The 24639-nt window shown below is 40.2% G+C and overlaps 2 protein-coding genes across 2 annotated transcripts; both read left to right on the top strand.

Annotated features, from left to right (window-relative positions):
* The first annotated feature begins 1447 nt into the window (after positions 1-1447).
* On the top strand, positions 1448-5240 carry LOC124874686 (zinc finger protein OZF-like). Its single transcript, XM_047376155.1, has 2 exons — positions 1448-2144; positions 3145-5240. The coding sequence occupies exons 1-2, from the start codon at positions 1982-1984 to the stop codon at positions 4695-4697; spliced, it is 1716 nt and encodes a 571-aa protein (XP_047232111.1). The 5' UTR covers positions 1448-1981; the 3' UTR covers positions 4698-5240.
* Positions 5241-14353: 9113 nt separating this feature from the next.
* On the top strand, positions 14354-20154 carry LOC124874687 (zinc finger protein OZF-like). Its single transcript, XM_047376156.1, has 2 exons — positions 14354-14752; positions 17137-20154. The coding sequence occupies exons 1-2, from the start codon at positions 14617-14619 to the stop codon at positions 18642-18644; spliced, it is 1644 nt and encodes a 547-aa protein (XP_047232112.1). The 5' UTR covers positions 14354-14616; the 3' UTR covers positions 18645-20154.
* Positions 20155-24639: the final 4485 nt, after the last annotated feature.

Genomic DNA, 24639 nt, shown 5'->3' with positions numbered 1-24639 from the left:
GTCTCTAAACGAGCTATGAACCTAATCATCTGAATCAACGAGTTAACTCTAAACACCTGCAAAAGATTCCTGAGGCCTTTAAAACTCCCAGCCTGGTTCATCACTCAAAACCCCAATCATGGGTAAGACTGCCGACCTGACTGCTGTCCAGAAGGCCACTATTGACACCCTCAAGCAAGAGGGTAAGACACAGAAAGAAATTTCTGAACGAATAGGCTGTTCCCAGAGTGCTGTATCAAGGCACCTCAGTGGGAAGTCTGTGGGAAGGAAAAAGTGTGTCAGAAAACGCTGCACAACGAGAAGAGGTGACCGGACCCTGAGGAAGATTGTGGAGAAGGGCCGATTCCAGACCTTGGGGGACCTGCGGAACCAGTGGACTGAGTCTGGATTAGAAACATCCAGAGCCACCGTGCACAGGCGTGTGCAGGAAATGGGCTACAGGTGCCGCATTTCCCAGTCCTGGGCTACAGAGAAGCAGCACTGGACTGTTGCTCAGTGGTCCAAAGTACTTTTTTTCGGATGAAAGCAAATTCTGCATGTCATTCGGAAATCAAGGTGCCAGAGTCTGGAGGAAGACTGGGGAGAAGGAAATGCCAAAATGCCAGAAGTCCAGTGTCAAGTACCCACAGTCAGTGATGGTCTGGGGTGCCGTGTCAGCTGCTGGTGTTGGTCCACTGTGTTTTATCAAGGGCAGGGTCAATGCAGCTAGCTAGCAGGAGATTTTGGAGCACGTCATGCTTCCATCTGCTGAAAAGCTTTATGGAGATGAAGATTTAATTTTTCAGCACGACCTGGCACCTGCTCACAGTGCCAAAACCACTGGTAAATGGTTTACTGACCATGGTATCACTGTGCTCAATTGGCCTACCAACTCTCCTGACCTGAACCCCATAGAGAATCTGTGGGATATTGTGAAGAGAACGTTGAAAGACTCAAGACCCAACACTCTGGATGAGCTAAAGGCCGCTATCGAAGCATCCTGGGCCTCCATAAGACCTCAGCAGTGCCACAGGCTGATTGCCTCCATGCCACGCCGCATTGAAGCAGTTATTTCTGCAAAAGGATGTCTGACCAAGTATTGAGTGCATAACTGTACATGATTATTTGAAGGTTGACGTTTTTTGTATTAAAAACACTTTTCTTTTATTGGTCGGATGAAATATGCTAATTTTGTGAGATAGGAATTTTGGGTTTTCATGAGCTGTATGCCAAAATCATCCATATTAAGACAATAAAAGACCTGAAATATTTCAGTTAGTGTGCAATGAATCTAAAATACATGAATGTAAAATTTTCATCATTACATTATAGAAAATAATGAACTTTATCACAATATGCTAATTTTTTGAGAAGGACCTGTAGGATAATGTTATTTTCGTTTAATGTGATTTTATTCTGAAAAGCTAAAGGTTGAAAGAGGAAGTGTATTTTCGAACTAGAACTTTAATTTGTCAGTGAAACGGAAGTAATCCGGATGTTAGCTTGGTTGCTAAGGTCTTCCAGAAAAAAACGTCTTAAAATCAAATGATTAATGTTTCAGGGCCAAAATGACTGTGTCCGTATTATATCGAATCTGCATATTTATTTTAACCTCTGTGGTTATTTCCTGCCGAGGTTTCCAGAACATAATTTAATTAGCCGTCATTAGCAAAGCGTATCGACTGTAAGGCACCGTGGAGCTAAAGCAACTAACCGCATAGACTTAATCAGTGTTTCAGACGTTAAAGCATCTACAAGTGATGGTGAGTGCTACAAGACGAGTCCGTACTCTGAATTTGTGAGACTGTGCAGGGAAGGCCACCCCGTGTGTTGTCCAACTGAGAACCCAGAGACTGAGGACACAGTGGGACCAGAACTTCTGACCAAGATATCAGACTCTCTGCTCTGATCAGATGCTGATTTGTGTCTGATTCTAATTTCGGGCAGCAGAAAAACAGAAGATACAGGTTATATGGCTGAGATAGACCACTAGAACATGTGAATGTTGCAAACAAGCATTGTGAACAGGAGAATCTCAAGTGGATCGAGGATGTCTGAAATGATGAAGGTTAAAGCAGAAGACCCCGGAGGGCTCAGTTTGGAGCCCCTGATACCTGCAGCATCCACATCAGAACTGGAGCAGAAACAAGACAGCAAAGATCTCAGTAAGTAACACATATTTGTTTGTGAGGATTGGTGCAAATTTAGTCTGGGTAAAAGGGCTGCTTGATATAAACATTTATAATTTGATGCATCAAGATGTGGAAATGGACAAATCTGATTCAAGTAGCAAACGTCAATGCTCAATGATCTTAATGTTAATTTACACACTAATATTGAGGAATTCAGAGGGCAGAACTCAGAAGAGCGAAATGCGACACCCGTTAATAATGAACACATCAGGTCAAACACACAGCATCCTGTGCCCTCTGCACCTGAGGTAAAATTACCTGGACAAGATCCACACCATGTGCATGCTAAAAGGAAACAATTTGAAACACAACAAATATGCAGAACTTTATTACACGTTTTTGCCCGGAGGAGGAAGAAAAACGGCTGATCTCACCTGCTGTAGACCATCGCTCTTGTGATGCCAAATCTTGTTCTTAACTCTGAGAATGTAAAGCTAATTAATAAGTCCATTGCTATTATTACTGTAAAGGATCTGCGACCATCGAGACTGATCAGGAATCATGACCTTTGTGCTTTTGAGCAATCTTTGAATTTAATATCCCACCTGGAACGGTTTTCACTGAATCAGTAATCCCTACAGACTACAACAACACCAAAACAAAGTGACAAAATCACAAGAAGGTATGATAGATCTAACATATGATGCATTAACCGCTATTGTACTTAAATCCAAGATTTAAGATAGGAATGGTAAATCTTAAATATTATGCCTGCAGGGTTTATTATAAAACAATTTAAAGCCAGTCATCTAGTCTTCTACAGAAACCTGCAACATGATTAAGGTCCTCAAACTGGCTTGTTGTTAGTTTGGGGGAATTAAATTCAAAATATTTTTTCTGATATCATTCACTACTAGCTCCTTTATCAGTGGGATTTATATTTAAAGAAGAAGGAAAAACAACTTTCTTTGACATTTTTTTGCGCAATAAAAATGCCTTAAATGTTTCTGTAATGTCCATGTGTGTGTTTCAGTGTCCCCTGACCAGCAGCTCTTGGTAATTAAAGAAGAGTTTTCTGATTTGTGGAACTCCAGTTTGAACCAGCAGGACCAAGAACCTCCCTACATAAAGAAGGAAGATGATGAACCTTGGAACTGTCAAGAGGAAGAGCAGCTTGGTGAGAAGGAAGAGACTGAGAGCATTGCTGTTAGGGTGAAGAGCAAATATGATGAAGAAAAATGTCCATTATCAAAGCTTCATTGCATCAAAATTGAAGACAACCGAGACACAGAAGCTCCAACCAGAAGGTCAGTTGAACAGATGGAAGCAGAACCTGATGGAGAGCACTGTGGAGGAACAGAACCAGAGAGGAACCCATATCCAAATACTTGTTATCCACCAGATACTGATGAAAGTTCTTCTGATTCTTCTGAGACTGTAGCCAGTGAGAATGAGGAGGCTGATGACTGGCAGGGACCGTTGACAGGTTCTGAATCTGAAGGTAGAGATAGTCTGAACAGCCAGAAGAGCAGAACTCCTCAGTCAGACATGATCATCAATGAAAAACGTAGCACTGCCAAAACAAGCTTCAGCTGCTCTGGGTGTGGTAAACCGTTTATCTCCAAGCAGTCTCTTCAGAGACACTTGAAGAGTCAGACAGGAAAAAGGTTTTCCAGCTCTTTAAATAATGACAAATGTCTCCAAGTCAAGAAAAAAATAGATTCACACAAAAGATCCATCAGTGAGGGAAGCCAGTTTAGCTGTGATGCAAGCGGAAAAACATTTCTTTGTGAAGACAATTTTCAGTCACATCTGTCAGTTCATGCTGGTGACAAACCATTTAGTTGTGACATCTGTAGCAAACGATTCAGAAGTAAGTCCTACGCTCGGAAGCACATTATGTTACACTCTGGAAAGAGAGCATATAGTTGTGATGCGTGCGGTAAAGGGTTTATTAAAAAGAGTCAACTACAAACACACGTAAGACTCCACAGTGCAGAGAGACCATTTATCTGTGATGTTTGTGGTAAAGGTTTTAATCAGAAGTCACACCTTAAAGTTCACATGAGGTTCCATTCAGGGGAACAACCAACAGTTTGTGATCTTTGCGGTAAAACATTCAGTGTAAAGTATTACCTCAAGGACCACATGAGAAGTCACACTGGAGAACGACCATTTGCCTGTGATGTTTGTGGTAAAAGCTTCCGGAGAAAAGCAAATCTGGATTTGCACATCAGGGTCCACGTGGGGGAGAAACCATTCGCTTGTAGTGTTTGTAATCGGACATTTTCACGACAAGGAAATCTGAAGCAGCACATGAGTGTCCACAGCGATGACAAGCGGTTTGTTTGTAGCGTTTGCAGCAAAGGCTTTTCACGAAAAGAACATCTTAAGCTACATATCGGCGTTCATACTGGAGAAAAAGCATTCAGCTGTAGTGAGTGTGGGAAAAGTTTTTTGCAGAAGATTCATTTAAGGCGACACATGTTGATCCACACAGGAGCGAGACCATTTGCCTGTGATGTTTGTGATGGAAGGTTTAAGCTAAAGCACCATCTTCTGACTCATATGTTAAGCCATGTATGAGAGAAAATAAAAACATCTGATTCAGTTCTGTCTGGGAAGTTTTAAAAGGAAGTGGATCTTGGAAAATGTTTAAAAAATGCCACACAGCAGATCCAGTTGTCCCATTAATCTGGTGTCACTTCATGTCTCCCTGACCAGAAGATTAAACACGTCTCCCTGTTTTTAGGCACTGCGTTAATATTGATGAGTGTTTAACAAGCTTGTGCAGAATGGGTCAACAAGCTGTTGAAGTTGTTTGTTCCTTTTAAATCAGGTGTGTTGGACCAGCACAGCATCCAAAACATGCAGGACACCAGCCTGTTAGGACTGTCGTTGGACACGACTAGTTTAAGCCCTCTATCTACACATCCTTATAACGTGTCTGTGGAGACTCTTCCCCCATTTTGTTTAAAATGAATACGGAAGTACAATAGAAATAAAAGCATGTTAACATGTACTGGTGAGCTATTTCTAGAACGTTTTGTCTTTGTTTTGAGAACGTATTTATAGAAAAAGATGAGTGCTACTGAGGACATCAGCAATAAAGATAAAAATGAAAAGATATATTGTTTGTGCATATTTTTAATGCTTTTAAAAAATAGATTTGGATAAATGTGATTAAATTACTCTTCCAAAGTTTGATCATTGATTTTTGCCACCCAAAATGTATAGGATTCAATATTAACATTTCCGTATATTTTACTCTTTCAATAAGGGGTGATGATGCCCAGCTGTAATTGACCAGTGCTGAAATCTTTATCAATCTTTATTAATGCCTTTTAATAGCAGGAGTCTATCTGCAAATGTTTGAAAGATTCATGAGTACTTAACAGTCCAAGAAGAAATTCGATGAAGGGGATCTCTTATAATTTGTTAATTGAAAAGCAGAAAGGAATAGTTGAAATTAAGGAATATTGAATGAGTTATTAGAACTAAATCAAACAGAAAAATCATTTTGAAGCGATAATGTCTGAGGGAAAATTATGGAGCTGGATCATGAATAATGAGGCTAAATTATGGAGAGAATTAGTTTAGCTGAACAAGAATGAATTTTAAGCGCATACCTGACACAGAAAAGCAATTTGTATACCTGAATGTGTTTCTACCATCATTTATATATTAGAAAAAGGACTGTTTTACTTAACTGTAAATATGTGAACGATGTTAGTTACAAAAATACTTGTACTTATATATACATGTAAATTTTATTTCTTGTAATTTTATAATATATAATTTATTAAACTTATAATGAAAACCCAAAATTCAGTCTCTCAGAAAATAAAAATTTTGTAAAAAAGTAAAATATTAGAAATATAAGTTATGGTGCCATAATCAGCTAATTAACTCTAACTTGGGTGGTGGTGGACTGAAGCTTTAGTCAGGGCATCAAGAGCCACTATGCACAGATGATGAATCCTATACATGGGCTACAAATGTTGCATTCTTCATGTCAATCCATTTCTAAAACCGAGACAACGTCAGAAGCGTTATACCAGTGCTAAGGAGAAAAAGATATGGACAGAGGTCCAAAATCCTCTTTTTCAGATGAATGTAAAGTTTGCATTCAATGACCATGGTGTTACTGTGCTTGACCAGACCCAACAAGGCAGATGTCCTGAAGGCTACTATCTAAGCAACCTGGGTTTCCATTCCACCACAGCAGAACCACAGGCTCTCCATGCTACGCTGCATTAATGCAGTAATCCATGTGAAAGGAGGTCCAACCAAGTACTGAGTGCATAGAAATGGGCTTCTTAAAACACTTTTAAGAAGCCTGACATTTCTGTTTAAAATATTCTTTATTGATTTAATGTAATATTTTAATTTTATGAGACGCTGAATTTTGGGTTTTAAGTATCTGAAAGCTAATCATAAAAATTACAAGAAATAAAGGCTTAAAATATTTCACTCTGATGAATCTATATAACATACGAGTTTCACTTTCTGCAATGAGTGACAAAAAATATTAAACCTTTTCACGATATTCAAATATTTGGGGATGTACCCTTGTACTGTGATGTACTGTGATTTATATCCTGTACAATTAAAGTGAAAGAAATACTGATTTATTAAAGAAAAAAATAAAGCTGCAAATATCCTGTTGCATAAATGTTCACAGCCTTAAACTAATACTCTGTTAATGCACCCAATGACTTGATGTGACGTTCACAAACAATCCGATTCTTCGGATCGGCGCCTTGCCTTGAACGATAGGACTCGGGTCTTAGTGAGAGCTGTTCTTTGTTGTTTGCTACTTTGCTTGCTCATAATTCAATTCAATTCAAAAATACTTTATTAATCCCAAAGGGAAATTAAATGTTGTTATAGCTCATATTATGAAGGTTTCTTCAAAGAGTCGTTGTAGATGCTGATGGCTGTGGGCAGGAAGGATCTCCTGTAGCGCTCCGTCTTACAGCAGATCTGAAGAATCCTCTGACTGAAGACACTCTGTTGCTGTAGGACAGTCTGATGAAGAGGATGCTCAGGGTTCTCCATAATGTTCTTGATTTTATGAAGAATCCTTCTTTCCACAATGATCTCCAGAGGTTCCAGAGGAGTCCCCAGAACAGAGCCAGTCTTCTTTATCAGCTTGTTGAGTTTTTTTAAGTCCCTGGCTCTGATGCTGCTTCCCCAGCAGATGATGGTAGAAGAGATCACACTTTCCACAACAGACTTATAGAAGATATGCAGCATCTTGCCACAAACACCAAAGGACCTAAGCTTCCTCAAGAAGTACAGTCTGCTCTGTCCCTTCTTGTAGATGGCTTCACAGTTGCATCTCCACTCTAGTCTATTGTCCAGGTGAACACCGAGGTATTTATACTCCTCCACCACCTCCACTTCTTCTCCCATGATGGAAATAGTTTTTGACTTATTCCTGTTTCTCTTAAAATCTACAATCATCTCGTTTGTTTTAGTCACGTTCAAAATGAGATGATTGTTTCCACACCATGCCACAAAGCGGTCCACCACCTTCCTGTACTCATCTTCTTGTCCATCTCTGATCCACCTCACGACTGCAGAATCATCCGAGTATTTCTGCAGATGACAGGAGTCTGTCTTCTACTGGAAGTCTGAGGTGTACAGAGTGAAAAGGAATGGTGAGAGTACAGTCCCCTGTGGTGCTCCTCTGCTGCTGACTACCTGGTTAGACTCACAACCCTTCAGTCAATGTTACCTTTTCAATTTAACCCAATTTTAAATTATATCACATTGGTGATTAAAAGTGGAAACCGAAAAGGGGTAGGTACAAGCATTCAGCGCACATGCTCATTGCTCGCTGTTTGTTTTCATCACGTGTCATGGTGTATGACGCAGGTTGCATGCAGCAGGAGAGAGGAGGAGGTCACGGTGTGCTCGTTGCTTGAGGACGAAACAAAGAGTGGCGCAACAAGAAGCCTGCACACTTTATTTGGTTCAAGTGTTTACCATTAGTGCGTTGCCTTAATAGTTTTATTTAATGCTGCAGTTGGTGATTTTTATTTCTGCCAAAGCAACAAAAGTTAGATTTTGCTTCAGTATTACAAATAGCATTAACATGATTTAAATGCACGCAACACTTGTAGTAAAGAACTACATGGGTATTTGACATTTATATTTTGATATTTTATGCTTAATTTTATAGAAATGTATACATAGAGATTTTTTTGCATGAACATACTGTGGTTCTATTTTGCACATTTTAAATAAATATATAAATCTTAACAGATAATTCACAACTTTTGTTGTGAATTTCACCCACACATGCCAGGTTTCCCAAAATTAATATATTTAACCCTATAATAGGGGTAAAGTTGCTTGTTCTCTGAAATATGTACATAAACAGATATTTTCAATGGCTCTTTGAAGTGAACAGATCCTGAAGATTTGGTTCACTTCAAAGAGCCATAAATCCCATGGTTTCAGCAAACAGTCCTGATTTAACACCAGACATCTAAAATAGAGAAAATGATTAACCTGTCCGAGCTACCGCACCCTGTTGGCGGTCAGACGCCTCGGAGCTCCACCGGTCCTTGGAACCCCGGAAGCGATCACACACTCTAACTTTGACTCCTAAAGGAACGACTCTCAACCAGTTCTAACTTTTAGCTCCTTTAATCTAAATTAGACAGAGGAATGATCACACAGATCAGCGCTGAGGCTCCCGTCTCCGATCGTCGCCGTCTGTTAGAGGATGACGAAGATCCTCGATAGAAGGTCACATGTAGTTTTATATCTGGCACTCCAATGCAATGGATGCAGTGATTATCAGTAGACTATGTGTCACCATTGTGGTGCCTATCTGTTAGATTGTGCAGTAGCGGGTGTCCATACTTAATCTAAGTGTGCTGTGGCTTTCTAATCAACCCAGTTATACCAGCTGCTCCACTATCAAACCCAGTGCCCCAGCTTCAGGTCATTTATGACAATCCTTGGGTCATTTATCCTTGTACTCTATGTTTATGAGCATTCTTATCCTATTTTAACAAAAGGGAAACATTAGAACTTATATTTTACTTCACTATGGTATGAATGGGAAAAACAGCTATAAGCATATTAATAAAGGTTATTCCTAACAAACCTGAAAGCTGTCCAAGGATGATTTTTCTAACTGTTGCTCTGTTATAAAGAGAGGTTATAAATAAAGCTCTCAAAGTAAACGCTCTAAACACGTACCAGTCAGGAGTAGGGTTTATAAAAATAAATAGTCCAGAGTTACATCTGACAGAAGTTCTGTGGGGCACCTGAAGAGGTGAGCAATGTCCTCACTGTTTACAACTTTAGGAAAAACTTTGCAAGGTGGAGTAGGCAAATACAGGTCCTTCTCAAAATATTAGCATATTGTGATAAAGTTCATTATTTTCCATAATGTCATGATGAAAATTTAACATTCATATATTTTAGATTCATTGCACACTAACTGAAATATTTCAGGTCTTTTATTGTCTTAATACGGATGATTTTGGCATACAGCTCATGAAAACCCAAAATTCCTATCTCACAAAATTAGCATATCATTAAAAGGGTCTCTAAACGAGCTATGAACCTAATCATCTGAATCAACGAGTTAACTCTAAACACCTGCAAAAGATTCCTGAGGCCTTTAAAACTCCCAGCCTGGTTCATCACTCAAAACCCCAATCATGGGTAAGACTGCCGACCTGACTGCTGTCCAGAAGGCCACTATTGACACCCTCAAGCAAGAGGGTAAGACACAGAAAGAAATTTCTGAACGAATAGGCTGTTCCCAGAGTGCTGTATCAAGGCACCTCAGTGGGAAGTCTGTGGGAAGGAAAAAGTGTGGCAGAAAACGCTGCACAACGAGAAGAGGTGACCGGACCCTGAGGAAGATTGTGGAGAAGGGCCGATTCCAAACCTTGGGGGACCTGCGGAAGCAGTGGACTGATTCTGGAGTAGAAACATCCAGAGTCACCGTGCACAGGCGTGTGCAGGAAATGGGCTACAGGTGCCGCATTCCCCAGACCTGGGCTACAGAGAAGCAGCACTGGACTGTTGCTCAGTGGTCCAAAGTACTTTTTTCGGATGAAAGCAAATTCTGCATGTCATTCGGAAATCAAGGTGCCAGAGTCTGGAGGAAGACTGGGGAGAAGGAAATGCCAAAATGCCAGAAGTCCAGTGTCAAGTACCCACAGTCAGTGATGGTCTGGGGTGCCGTGTCAGCTGCTGGTGTTGGTCCACTGTGTTTTATCAAGGGCAGGGTCAATGCAGCTAGCTATCAGGAGATTCTGGAGCACTTCATGCTTCCATCTGCTGAAAAGCTTTATGGAGATGAAGATTTCATTTTTCAGCACGACCTGGCACCTGCTCACAGTGCCAAAACCACTGGTAAATGGTTTACTGACCATGGTATCACTGTGCTCAATTGGCCTGCCAACTCTCCTGACCTGAACCCCATAGAGAATCTGTGGGATATTGTGAAGAGAACGTTGAGAGACTCAAGACCCAACACTCTGGATGAGCTAAAGGCCGCTATCGAAGCATCCTGGGCCTCCATAAGACCTCAGCAGTGCCACAGGCTGATTGCCTCCATGCCACGCCGCATTGAAGCAGTCATTTCTGCAAAAGGATTCCCGACCAAGTATTGAGTGCATAACTGTACATGATTATTTGAAGATTGACGTTTTTTGTATTAAAAACACTTTTCTTTTGTTGGTCGGATGAAATATGCTAATTTTGTGAGATAGGAATTTTGGGTTTTCATGAGCTGTATGCCAAAATCATCTGTATTAAGACAATAAAAGACCTGAAATATTTCAGTTAGTGTGCAATGAATCTAAAATATATGAATGTTAAATTTTCATCATGACATTATGGAAAATAATGAACTTTATCACAATATGCTAATATTTTGAGAAGGACCTGTATTACCAATTCATTAGGTGGGTTGCAGAGACTTGCACCAAAAAAGACTTAAAGCTAAATTTGAATCAAAAGGTGTTTCAGCAAAGTATTAGTTTAACTGTGTGCTCATGTAGGAAACCAGGTTATTGGATTCTTCTTACAGATTTGTGGATTTTTTTTAACCTTTTGTTTGGTAAATCACAATAACCAGGCCTTTTAAAGGGTCTTAAACTCTCAGAGTTACTGTATGTATGAAGTAAAACATGATTTATTACCTGCAAATATCGAAATATAATTTGGAGACGGAGTATTTATGATCTTATGGGACAATCTATGTCCAAAAAGCCAAAAAAAAAAAAATGAATGTAAAGCAACACCATTTCAGTTAAAGCAGTGTAAAAATTTTAACAATGTAATTAAAGTATGTGAAACTTTTAAATGTATAGATGGGCCCTAAGCAAATTAGTGCATTCAGAAGCCATAACGCAGAGTATTGCTAACCTCCGTCTCTGTGATAAACGTGGCATTAAAAGCCATCACTGCCTGTAGTAAACCAGTTTCTCTCGGATATCCGACTTAAAATTAACTCCAATGTGGGACTAAAACTGGACATTTGGAGGGAAGGAGAAGAACTATCCAATCAAAACTGTGTGAGGGTGGAGTCTGACTTCAAACCCCGCCCAATTCTGCTGAGAGTTGTAATCACAGCAGTTATTTATATATTTATGTTTTATTTTTATTTATAAATTTGTCCAGGTTCACAAAGTATATCAAAAGATAGACTTCTGTTTAGACTGTTTGTTCTTTAATGTTTGACAGTAGATGTCAGTTTTAATTAATATACAAATGTTTGAAGGAAGTGAAGCTATGTTCATTAATGCTATTTTAAAGTAAATAACATTTTCCATGTTCTTTATAGTTTTGATAGTGTTCTTAATGCCCACATAAACTGTATTGAATCCTGTGAAAACCTTTTGCGCTATTTTAGTGAGAAAGTCACTTCCGCCAGTGCCCAAATTTCACCTTCTGCTCATGACCCCTCAGTCTGTGTCCTGCGCTCCTATTATTGATGGCTTTGAACCTGTGACTCTGTTGTCTCTGCAGGAGGTGGTTAGTCATTTAGGCCAACAGGTTCTCCATATGATGGTATTGCTCCTTGTGATTGTTTAAAGAGGTTTTCCTCACTGTAGGGCATTATTTCCCTAATTCTTTTTAATAACACTCTGTCCTCTGGTGTGGTCCCTGGACATTGTAACTCTTGACCCCTCTGTTTTTGCTAATTACAGGCCAATTAGTATACTGCTATTTCTTCCTAAAATCCTTGAGAAGGTAATGTACAACCAATTAATGGCATACTTGAAAGAACAGAACATAAAAGCCTGAATGGCTGTGAACTTTTTAAAGTTCATTGAGCAAAAGACCAAGGTGATGGTATTTGGAAGCTCCATTGAGACACCCCGTGTAGGTGTTGGTTCCTTGGCCCAGTACTTCATCCCTGCTGTTACTGACCTAGGGGTCAAAGCAGATGCTGAACTAAAGTTAGAAAATCACATAAGAGTAGTTGTTAAATCCTGTTTTTTTTTTCCAATTAGGCAGCTGGCTAAAGTATAGCCAATTCTTATTCAGCAGAGTTTCAAAACTGTAATCCACGCTTTTGTTTCCACTCAGATGGATTACTGTAACACAAATGAAGGAATCCTGTATCTCTTTGTTTGTGAGGGTACAGAATGCCGCTCCATGTCTTTTAACTGCGATCTAACTAAGAAGAAAATTGTATAACTCTCCCTCTATTTTAGCCTCCCTGCACTGGCTGCCTGTCCATTTTAGGATTTTTTTTTATGATTTTATTTGCTTTTAAAGCTCTTACCTACCTACCTGTCCAAGCTGCTACATCCCTACAAACCCTCCCGTCCCCTCAGGTCAGCTGATCAGCTGCTCCTGAGTGTGCCAAAGACGAAGCATAAGCTCAGAGGAGGCCATTCTTTTGCTGTAGTGTGTGGAGATATATTATGTGTGTGCATTAATTATTATTATGTTCATAACCAGTGTGGGAAATAAAATGTATAAGTCTGTGTTAGTGGCTTGCAGCAGCGTTGTTGCACAAACTTGGCCTTGAGTGTGGTGAAGCAGAAAATACTGAAGAACTACATGTGTGGGAAAATTAGTGATAATGCAACTACAGAGTTACTCCCTGCTTTTATCAGTAGATACGGAATGCAGCTGTGAGACCGGAACATGTCCTAATATGGTAGGCAGGAAAATGTGTGTAACGTGACTACATGTGTGGAAAAAACTGTAAACAGGGGCTGTTCATTTTCATGTGTGTTTCAATAAAAGCAATGGGCCCAGGGAGAAGTTCCAAAGTCGTCTCGGTGTGTGTTGTGTTACCACATGCGAGAGCTTCCCTGGTCCAGGTATTTGAATAACATACAGCTGTCTCCGTGTGATTTATTATAATGTCTTGTGAATTCTTTCAGCTTACGGTGAATAAACGAACACGCAGAACACCCCTTGGGAGGGTGCTTCAACAAGTGGCTCTTAAATTGTGGACGACCTTACCTTGGACATCAGACTGGCCTCTTCCCTGTCTGTTCTTAAATCCCTTTTTAAAACCCATCTTTTCTCCCTGGTCTTTGACACCATCTGAGATGTTGACTTTAAATTGTTTTGACCTCATTCTGATTGGTTGTATAATTATTTATTTTACAGGGATGTTTTATTTTATTTATTTTTAGGTCCTATTGATTTTCCTATGGATTTGTTTTTGCATTATTTGACCGGTGTTTCATTTATTCTGTGTACAGCACTTTGGTCCTGTGGGTGTTTAAAGTGCTCTAGAAATAAAGTTGGTATGGCACACGCAGTATATCAGTTTATGATGATTGCTGTAAATATTTTGTCTGGATATGTTTATAAATATTATTGTCTTTGTTAAAGATGGGATTATCCATTCCTAATAGGCAAAGGGGATAAAGAGTTTTCTATGGCATAATCTTAAAATAAGGATCACGAAATAACAACAAGGGCCATGTTTTGTCTTTAGATTGTTAAAAACGTGATAAGTCAATAGATTAACAGAGATTCCACCAACCCCATTACCCTCTCCAATACAGGAGGGACTGTTTTTGATGAGGAACATAGACCTATGTTATGCCGAAAAGCACGTGTCTGCCTAGATTAGCAGAAAATGGAAGTGTTTATTTCTCTAAAATAGCAGGGCATGGATTTTTTTGGCAATAGAGTTTCTGAGGCTATAGAATGTTGGTATGATCGCCTCTGATCCATACTCCAATCAAGAAGGTGGCGGTAAACGCATAAAAAACAAAGAACAAGAAGAAAAAATGTGTTGTTGTAGGAGCTAGGTAACTTCAGCAGATGGCAGGATTGGGACACGTAGGGGGCAAACCTACATATCAGGCGTCTGTAATGGCGCCTGATCAAAATCCAGCAGTGATCCATAGTTTTGCAGAGACGGGAGCTTCTGTTGTCGTCAACAGCTCTGTGGATCCAGACAAAAATATATCCGGCCCCAGTGTGAGCTGATCGGCTTGCTTGGTGTAAAACAACGCTGTGGTTTGTTTTACAGACTGTGGACACCATGCAGGGTGTGGACTATGTTGATCTAAACAGCTCGGAAAGTCTGCCGTTAGAGGACAGAGTGCAGATGAAACAGCTCGGTGTCCATCAGCCGCAGGAAGCTGGTACAAACCAAACAGCTGGTCAGAAGAAGCACGGTGAGAATAAAACTCATTTAACTCAGGGTGGGTTATTCTCTTTGCTCAGCTTGACGCGTTGGCAGTTATGGCGATACGTCAACATGTCCGCCATATTGGGAGGGCAATTCCGGCCAGTACATATTGAAAGTGAACAGAAAAAAAACTTCAGTTACAAATGTATTAAAACCAGTTTAAGGCTTGAATATTAGAATGAATTTTTGAGGATTTGGCTGGTGTTCCTATGAATTCCAGCACATAGATAAGACCCTTAAATAAAAAATGTATTTGTCAAGAAAGTAATCAGTCATACATGAAGCTTAAAATTTACAGAAAATACACATAAGCTTATTATTTCTAACTCTGGAAGTTTGTTTCTGTTAGAAAAGGAGTCAGGCATTTCTCAAAAGACAATTTAACAATGAAAAGCAGTATCACTTTGGGGAAAATGATGTTTTAAAATTGATTCATATCTCGTTCAGTAATTGTTATAAAATCTTTGTTGCCATTAGAGTGATCAAACCCTTCTTTTAACCGCTGATTAGTGTTTTGTATGTTCTTGTAGAGAAAGAGAACTCCAGTTCTTTGAGGTTGGAAGGCCTCCCTGCCATCACCTTAAAGTGCTTGTGACTTCGAATTTATATGATAAATCCAATTACATTCATGGAAAGGAAACAGTGATAAAATATTTTAAAAAGTAAATTCATGCCACTGAAATAAACAGTTGTTGAGATATATAGTCATATACTGTATGTCACTAAAAAGCACTCCAGACTCCTCCTTTGGGATTTTGTTGCGCTCTTTTATGACGTCACAGGAGAACCCTGGCACGTAGACTATGTATACATGTGTATATATTAGCAGTTATTAACATTAGATCAATTAGATCAGTTACTAGGTTAACTAAGGTATTATAAACCGAGCAATTAAACATCAAATGCACCAAATTAAGCAACAAATATAGGTCTGCTGCACTCAGTGTACTAATCCATAGTAGAACAAAACGCATATCTGGATGCATAAAAAGAAAACAATAAAGCAGTTTAACTGGTTTAACTTCCACAGAATTAACTGTTTTGGGCCACATTTATCACTGGTTGTTTTTGAGCGATCTGCGTATGGTTCTTGGAGCTCCTCCTCCAGGCTTCGCTTCGGACCAGGTAGGTGTAGTTACAGTGTAAATCCAGGGTTTCACTATATATATTTACGGCCCTCAGAGAAACAACCAGAGGTGAAGCTGAGCAGCATGGAACGGTAGCAGCAGACACAAGAGGTGATTCAAGATCTGAAGACAATACCTGGCGGGTCATTTTTTAACTTTATATCAGAATCTTTAGATAAACATCTATTTAAATATATTGTATGTGTGTGTAATTTATCTTATTATTAATAATAAAAATTAAAATTTCAGATTTTTAATTATTAATAAAACTGCCGATATCTAAATGTAGTTTGGTGACAAGGAAGTGTTCTTACTTGCTGAGCCCTGATCCATTTAGCAACAACATCAACCTTTCTTTATATCAGATGCTCTGAACAGCGTGGCTATTGACTCTGCTTCAACATTCTCCTTCGTCTGTCAGATATCCTGACCTCTGGCATTATTTCACTTGTGAATTCAGAGGTTTCTTTTTCGAAGCAGTTTGCTGAATAGTCCTCCGACCACAACTGTAAGTGCTTGGTGGGATCAGCCCATCTGTCCCTCATCAGTTTTCCAGCTCTGATCCAGGCAGCTATGATCCTCTTTACTTCAGGAAAGTAGTGCAGACTAACGGCTGTTGTTAGTCTGAACCATTTCACCATATTAATGCTGTTTTTAACACAACTTGGTTTCTACCTGAACCGTTTATCATTGATGCTCACACAATGAATGACCAGAGACTTCCCCTTTGACGTCCTTTTCAGGCGACTTTAGACTTGCAAAATTTAAAATCGAAATACGCTTATTTTGTGTCACAATTATTATTTTTTTTATCACATCTTTAATCCTAATAGCATGTCAATTACTGCCCAGTTCCTTCAATATTAAGATGTTTTCTTTCAATTTCTCCATTTGTGGGAAAAGCGTGTCACAGGCACTTTAATCTTTAGCTCCCTTCACAGATCCTCTATCAGTTCTATGTTGGGACTCTGGCTGAGCCACTCCAAAACATTAATAATACTTCTAGACAGAAGAAACATTTTGGTAAAGTTAAAAGATTACTTTAAACCTAAATCTGCCAGCTGTATGAGTAAATTTGGGCTTAAGTGTATGTGTGATTTGCTTCTGTATTCCCATGCCAGCATAAATATTGTGAACCAAATTGTTGGGATTTTATTTAAGGAGTGTTAAAGTAGCAAACAACATTTTCCAAGCAAATGTCCTTAATTTTCTGGTTGTAAAACACATTTTTTATTGTTGCTAGTGTTCCCAGTCCTTCAGATGCTGGATGTTAAAAAAGAGGTTCCACATGACAGGAGCTCCAAGTTGGACCAACTGCACCCAGAGCCCCCCCACATAAAGGAGGAAGAGGAGAAACTCTGGACCAATCTGGAGGGAGAGCAGCCTAATGAGCAGAAAGAGACTGATATCAGCAGGTTCCCTTTCACTGTTGTTACAGTGAAGAATGAAGGTTATGAAGAGAAACCTCTGTTATTAGAGCTTCATCAGATCAAAACTGAAGAAAGTGGAGAGAGGGAAGCTTCAACCACCAGCTCAGCTGAACAAATAAAAACAGAACCCAATAGAGAGGACAGTGGAGGACCAGAACCAGACAGGAACCTGGATCCAGAATTTACCTTTGAGCGAAACCCTGATGAAAATGGTTCAGATTCTTCTGAGACTGAGGTCAGTGATGATGATGATGATGATCATGACTGGCAGGGACCTTTGTCAGATTCTGAGTCTGAAACTAAAATGAGTCACAACAGTGGGAAGCAGTGTAGAGAACCTCAGTCAGATGTAAACAGTGAAAAGAAAAGTAACTCAGTCATGGCTGGTGATAAAGGAGAAAAACTGTTCGCTTGCAATGAATGTGATAAAAGGTTTAAAAAGCGTGACAGCCTTACCGATCATGTTAGGGTTCACACCGGCGAGAAGCCATTTGCTTGTGATGTTTGTGAGAAAAAATTCAGAAGGAAGGACTGTCTCCGAAAACACAATATGACCCACAGTGGAAAGACAGCACACAGCTGTGATTTCTGTGGAAAAGGCTTTATAGAAAAGACTGATCTTCAGGCACACATAAGACTCCATACTGGAGAGCGACCCTTTGCTTGTGATGAATGTGGCAGAAGGTTTCATAAAAAGTCAATCCTTACAGTGCACATGAAGGTCCATTCAGGGGATAAACAATTTAAATGCACTGTGTGTGAAAAAAGATTTCGGTTTCAGCACATCCTTAAAAAACACATGATTGTCCACACTGGAGAGAAGCCGTTTGTTTGTGCGGTTTGTGGTAAAGGGTTTTCTCAACAAGAAACACGGAAGAGACACATGGGTGTTCACACCGGGGAAAAAACATTTGTTTGTAGTGACTGTGGTAAAGACTTTCAGCAGAAGATCCACCTGAAGGAACACATGAGGGTCCACACCGGGGAGAAGCCATTTGGTTGTGACGTGTGTGGTAAGAAATTCAAAAAGAAGTCATATGTTAAAACCCACATGATGTCTCATGCTGGAAAGAGAGCACACAACTGTGAGCAGTGTGGTAAAGGCTTCTTAGTGAAGGGCGGTCTTCAGGAACACATGAGGATTCACAACGGAGAAAGACCTTTCAGCTGCGACGTGTGTAGCAAAAGCTTTCTGCAGAGGATCCATCTGAAGGAACACATGAGAGTCCACACAGGAGTGAAGCCATTTGGGTGTGATGTTTGTGGTAAGAAGTTCACAAAAAAATCCTATGTTACAACACACATGGTGTCTCATGCTTGACAGATGATGGATAGTGGTGATCACAGACCCACACAGAAGTTCACACTGGAGGGTGAACAACTGGTCTGAGCCACAGTAGAGGAGGTTTTGGTGCCTGATATTTGTCAATAAAAATTCAAAACGAGGCATTCGTTTTTGAGACCGTTTCTCAGACACTTGAAAGGCCTGGTTTTTGTACTAGAGAGCAAGTTAACCATAGCTGGGCTTTCTTTGTGTAAACTGGTTTCTATAACAGGGGTCAAATATCAGAAATGACAGTACTATAATTTTACTCATTTGTATAGCTTTGTACTACTAAAAATAACCTGATTAAAATCAACAGAAATTCATCTTACTGCTAGTCTGCAAAGATGTGCGTTTTGCTTTGCATTTCGGAACATTGACTTGTTGACACTGACCTGCAGAATTCAGCTCAGTGGTGTCAAACTGCTCCTGGAGGACCTTGTCCTGCAGATTTTTTGGTCTTTGCTGCAAATAATAAACAGCCTCAGCAGAAATTTGGACATTTAAATCAGGTGTGTTGGAGCAGAAATACATTTAAAACTAGGAGCAGCATGTCCAAAGGATCAAGATTGGAAGCTGGCTTAAACCCTCCAGATATCCACTAAACTAATTTTATTCTGGATGGATGGGGGTTCTGCCCATGTATGGACTATTCCACATCAGTGGACCTTAAATGGGATTGAATCTTAATAACCAAATCTTTGTTGCAGAGATGGAGGAACCTCCACACAGTTATTAATATAAAATTCGTTTAGTCCATTTTAAAAAACTCTCCCTGAAACAATCATTTCTATTTATTTTATGTAAATTTATTGTTTGGTAATCCAGAACAACACGTGTAAATTTTAAGTTGAAAACAAGTGAGATACTGTTCTGAATTTATAAAATATTCTCAAGCAGATCTGTTTTATCCAAGTTGATGAAATAATTTGTGTTAGTTGGACAAATCATTGCCTGCTTTTAGAAAAACATGTTTCTGGTTAAAATGCTACATTGTTGAACATGAATGGAATTCAGTCTATTATAAAGTCATATGTAACTATTGTATATTGTAAATCTTTAGTCTAATACCCAAAAAGTAGATCATGTCCACTGATTACATGTGATCTTTGTTTGTTTTGACCTTTTATTGCATGTTTAATAATCTCACTGTGGATGTACAGATGCAGCTCAAGTTCTGTGCTATTATGTGAAAAAAAGGTCAGAATTTGGATGCAGAAAGTTGCCTTTTTGTGTTTTTAAATGCAACGCAGACTGGAATAAGAAATCTCGTTATGGGATTACTGTCACTGACTTCATGTGTGCATGTGTCACCTTGCAGTAAAGTACTGAAGCCCAGGTTGTCCTCTTAATGGAGCTTCTTATTTGTGAAGCACTTCTATCATTAAGGTATCTGTATGATTTTGATTTAACTTTAGTTGTTTTTATATTTACCAAGCTACCTAATGTGGATGTATAGATATGTTGTTTGTTTTCTTTTACTAAATTAAAATTATTTGGATTACAATCTTGTGATTTCCATATCCGTTAGTTGAAGTATACTGATTACTGTTTTTTTCTTTTTTACCCATAGTTCTCCTCTGTCCTCACAGTTCTGTTGCTTCTTTTTTTCCCTAGAACTCATCCGATTCAGGTCACTTAAATAGCATCAGTTCTCAACAAACATCACTTTACATGACAAACAGATCTAAGTTATACATACAGAAATACATAAACAATACCAGCAGGTCCTGGCAACCAAGAAAAGGCTCTGTGTTCAATGTGCACATATAGATGGGGTGCACCAAAGTCATGTCTTTGAGTGTGATGTCCAGCTCCATCCAACTAGTGATGCACGATCGGTCCTGGGTGTGGCTGGTGATGCTTACATCACAAGCTTCGGCCTGAAATGGTTTACTGAGGGAGAGCATGGCTCTACTCACCTCCTCAAACAAGACTGAGCCCATCAGGCTGATCTCTGATCCTGTTTTAAAATGGAAACTCAGTTTTACATGTCCTCCTATAAGGGTCAGACAGTATAGGCGACGTGCATGTTCATTTTGGTTCAGTTTACCTAAGAACCTTGGAAAAATGGTTTGTTGTGTTTCTCCTGGAGAGGTCCCAAGGGGTTCTTGGAGTTTACCAGGATTGTCTCTCCATCTGATCAGGTAGACTCTGATGGCTGTGGAGACTGGGTCCACGCCAAGTCGTGCCGAAGGGGGTTTTGGATCCGTTTTCACCGGATGGTCAGCTGCCTCTAATGATGGTGGAGGTTGGGTACATGCCTGGTGCACTGCTTCTGTCAGAATCTTGCAGAAGGCATCCTCCATCTCTCTCCTCAGGTTCCATCCTGCATATTGACTCCAACCTTTACCATCAGGCTTACCTTTGGGCCTTACGTGATGGTCAGGTCGTCTGTTCGACCGGAAGTGGTCCGGTAACTTTGACTGTGGTTGGTACTCAGTAACACCCCTCCGGTCCAGCTGACCAAACCTACATTGTTCCCTTAAACTGTTCTTAACATGGGTTCTGTTTGAAGGCATTTCTCAGCCTTCTAATGCAAGACTGTCTTCTCCTGTGTGCCCCTGTAAAGATCTAGCCTCACCTTCTGATCCATTAGTAGGGCTTGCACTTGTTTCCCATGCCATCTGAGCACATTTACGGATCTCTTGCATGGTGAGGGTTTTTGCTCTACAGTACATAGTAAAATCGTAACGTACGGTTTCATGAAGGTTGTGGAGGAATAATAATTTAAAAGCATGTTCCTCCTCTATGCTGGGAGCATTACCACCTTGGAAGTAAGCAGCTCTAAGGCGCTGGTCATACTCTCTGGGTGCTTTGCTTTTCTTTTGCTGGATAGCCAAAGCACCAATTGTTGTGGAGGCCCGGTTCGCGTACACAGAATATTCTTCCCTTAAAGCTTCACAGAGGGTTGAATAATGGTTTCGGACTCTAGAGGGCAGGCTCTCCATGAAAACATGGACGCTCCTGGATGTTCTCTTTCAAATGAGCTTAAACTTTTCCCGTGCTGGGCAGCACAGGTCTAAAAGGCAGTGTTCGACTTCCCTAAGATAATCATCAATGCTGCTTATTCAACCGCTTCACCGAAGGGGGGGGTGACTTCGACCTTGTTTTGACAGATAAATCACTCTTGCATGAAATAAACACAAACGCTTTTCTTAATTATATATATGAAAATTTATTGAAGCCAAATAATTCTGATATATCATTATTCTGGTCCAAAAACCTTCACCTAACTAACAAGCACTATTCTACACAAAGGGAATAAAATGACAACCTAACAATAATAATAATAGAAAAATATATGCGCATTGAGTGTCTATGAAGATCAAACTAGCAGTTTTATGGACAAAATGTGTAATTTGGGTTAAATGGCAAGAGAAATCCTCCTGGTGTGCTGATGTCTCGATTGCAGCGATCAGCTGTTAAAACGGTGGGGCCACGCCCCTTTAGCCTCTAGCAGCCGATTGTCCCAAATCTTGAATAAAGAGTCATAAAACTCTGAGGCGGGAACTCAGTGGAAAAACTTCAGTAATAAAACTAGAACAAAGGAGTGGTCAGGTGAGGCCCAGACCGCAGTTGCTTTTAATAAAAAACTTTTAAAAGACCAACTTCTAACTCCTGGCTGATTTGGGATCAGCCGGACCAAACATGAACAACCACGATTCAGCAGCACTTGCGCAGCAAATCAAAACACAGCTCAGCACAAAACCCTTTAATCAGTATTGCATGCAACGAGTTGATACCTTGGATTAACTACTGGTGATTCTAAATCACCTTAACTATGCCTCATCCTGCCCAGACTTCTCAATGTACCTATCCAATTTAATATAAAAAGAACGAAATTACGCTGACGTTGATTTATTCTCTCCACCTGTTGAGGATGGGTCAGGCCTGAAGAAAAACGAGGGAGGGGTATCATGCGTCTGTGATCAACTCAAGAAAAAAAAACGGTAAACTTCTCATCCGTCCAGGAGGGGAAAGTATGAAGAAAGATTAGTCGACTGAATCAACAAGGAGGAAACTCATCTCCTTGGAAATAAAACCTCTGTGGGTTTTTCACCTGCGCCGGGTATCGGCGTGGTCTTCGATCGGTATATGAATCTTCTGACCTTCTGACCTTCTAGTATCAGACAGATTTCCAGCTTTCAACCTCTTCCGGGAATGGCCTTGTGGAATGGCCATATCTGTCTCTCCAGATATGCGCCTCCGCTGCGTCGTCCCGTGAGACACACTGGAAATGACAATGAAACTTTATTTTTTGCGGGTTTTACAATCCCAGGTGACGTCAGAGCAGCGATGTCTGTTGAGCTGCGCATGTTCAACTGTGCAACCAAAATGGATGACTCCAACAAGCCAATCATATAGACTTACTCAAATTCAATTGCATATATTCTAATTTAATCAATCGTATCTATTATACAATGCAGTCAAGTTCAGTTATAAATCTTATTGGGATAAAAGTTGTCTATCTAGGGAAACCCAGCCAATTAAATCAAGTGACTTTACAGCAATCCCTCCTCTTGAGCAAGCACTTGGCAAAACTGAACAGTTAATTGCATATAGACATTAAGTTTGCGGCAATCCCTCATACAGATCATGCCTACAGCAGCAGGGTGGGGGAACGACTTCCTTTAAACAGGAAGAAACCTCCAGTGGAACCAGTCTCTGTGAGCGTCCATCTGTTGCAAACAACCAGGGAATGAAGAAAACAGAGCAGACCCATCAAACACACAGAACTGACCCAGGAGTACTTTCTATGCTAAAACAAAACAAAAGGGATAAGAGCAGCAGTAGCTTAATTAGTGGCTTCACCTGGGAGAGAAATACAGCTGAACATATAAGCTCTGAGCCAGTAGTAAAATATATGGAATGGACATAAATAGTCATTATGTCCTTCAGTGGCTTTCTCCAGCAACATGTGGGATTACACATATAGATGGCAAATTCTGTGCTGTATAGATGGAGGATGTAAGTTATTGGCGGCTGCAGTTTAGCCATGGCCCCCGACTAGACATAAAAACACTGGACCATTCTTCTAAGCAGTTCCTTGTTCCAGCTCTAATGGTCTTCATTTCACCTAGGCTGCCCTGTCAGATGAGATTTTCATTCAATAACGTTTTATACACATTTATCAGTTTCCTTCCACTTTTCCATTAAGAACACATATGCAAAAACCACACGAAATAGGCTACATCCATCCACTTTCTCTACCCGCTTCTTCCATACAGGGTTGCGGGGGAGCTGGTGCCTATCTTTAGCGGTCTACAGGCGAGAGGCGGGTGTCGCCAGTCCAGGGCAACACAGAGACACACAGGACAAACAACCTTGCACACACTCATTCACACCCAAGGGCAATTTAGAGAGACAATTATCATAGCATGGTACTGTGAGAGGAAGTTGGAGTATCTGAAGAGAACTCAGGACCTTCTTGCTGCAAGGCAACAGTGCTACCACCGTGGAGCCTCCCATGAAATATATTATATCCTTTGGATAGAAACAGGGTGATTTTTGTGTTTTATTGTGAAAGATCAGCAGTTGAAAGAGAAAATTGTTTTGGAAATCCTGGCTTTACTCGTCATTTCATGGTAATTGACCATATGTAACAAGGTGTAGCTTGACTGGCTGGGTGGCCCTTGTAAAATGCGTGAATCGTGAAAAACAGGCACCTGTCTTCGTGGGCACCTCTGTGCTGCGTACCGCGGTGATTAATGTGCTGTGGGACGTGAAGATCTGTCTGGAAGAATCATGTCTGACTGAAACAGTTGCAACAAGGACATGCAGATCCAACGGAAACGCCTTGAATAAGGTAATTCAACAACCTTTACAGTAGGTGGCAGTATGCGACTTTGAAGTTGTTGCGTACTGCCAGCAGAAGAAGAAGAAGAAGCAGCAGCACTAGCGCCAAGATGAACAGACCAAGAGTATATATTAACAACAGTGGAACGGGCTCAGAAAACCTCCAACAGGGGTGCTTAGGAGGCATGCTGAC

This window comes from Girardinichthys multiradiatus, chromosome 10, assembly GCF_021462225.1.
Source record: "Girardinichthys multiradiatus isolate DD_20200921_A chromosome 10, DD_fGirMul_XY1, whole genome shotgun sequence".
NCBI lineage: Eukaryota > Metazoa > Chordata > Actinopteri > Cyprinodontiformes > Goodeidae > Girardinichthys > Girardinichthys multiradiatus.
This window is presented reverse-complemented; position numbering and strand designations above follow the sequence as displayed.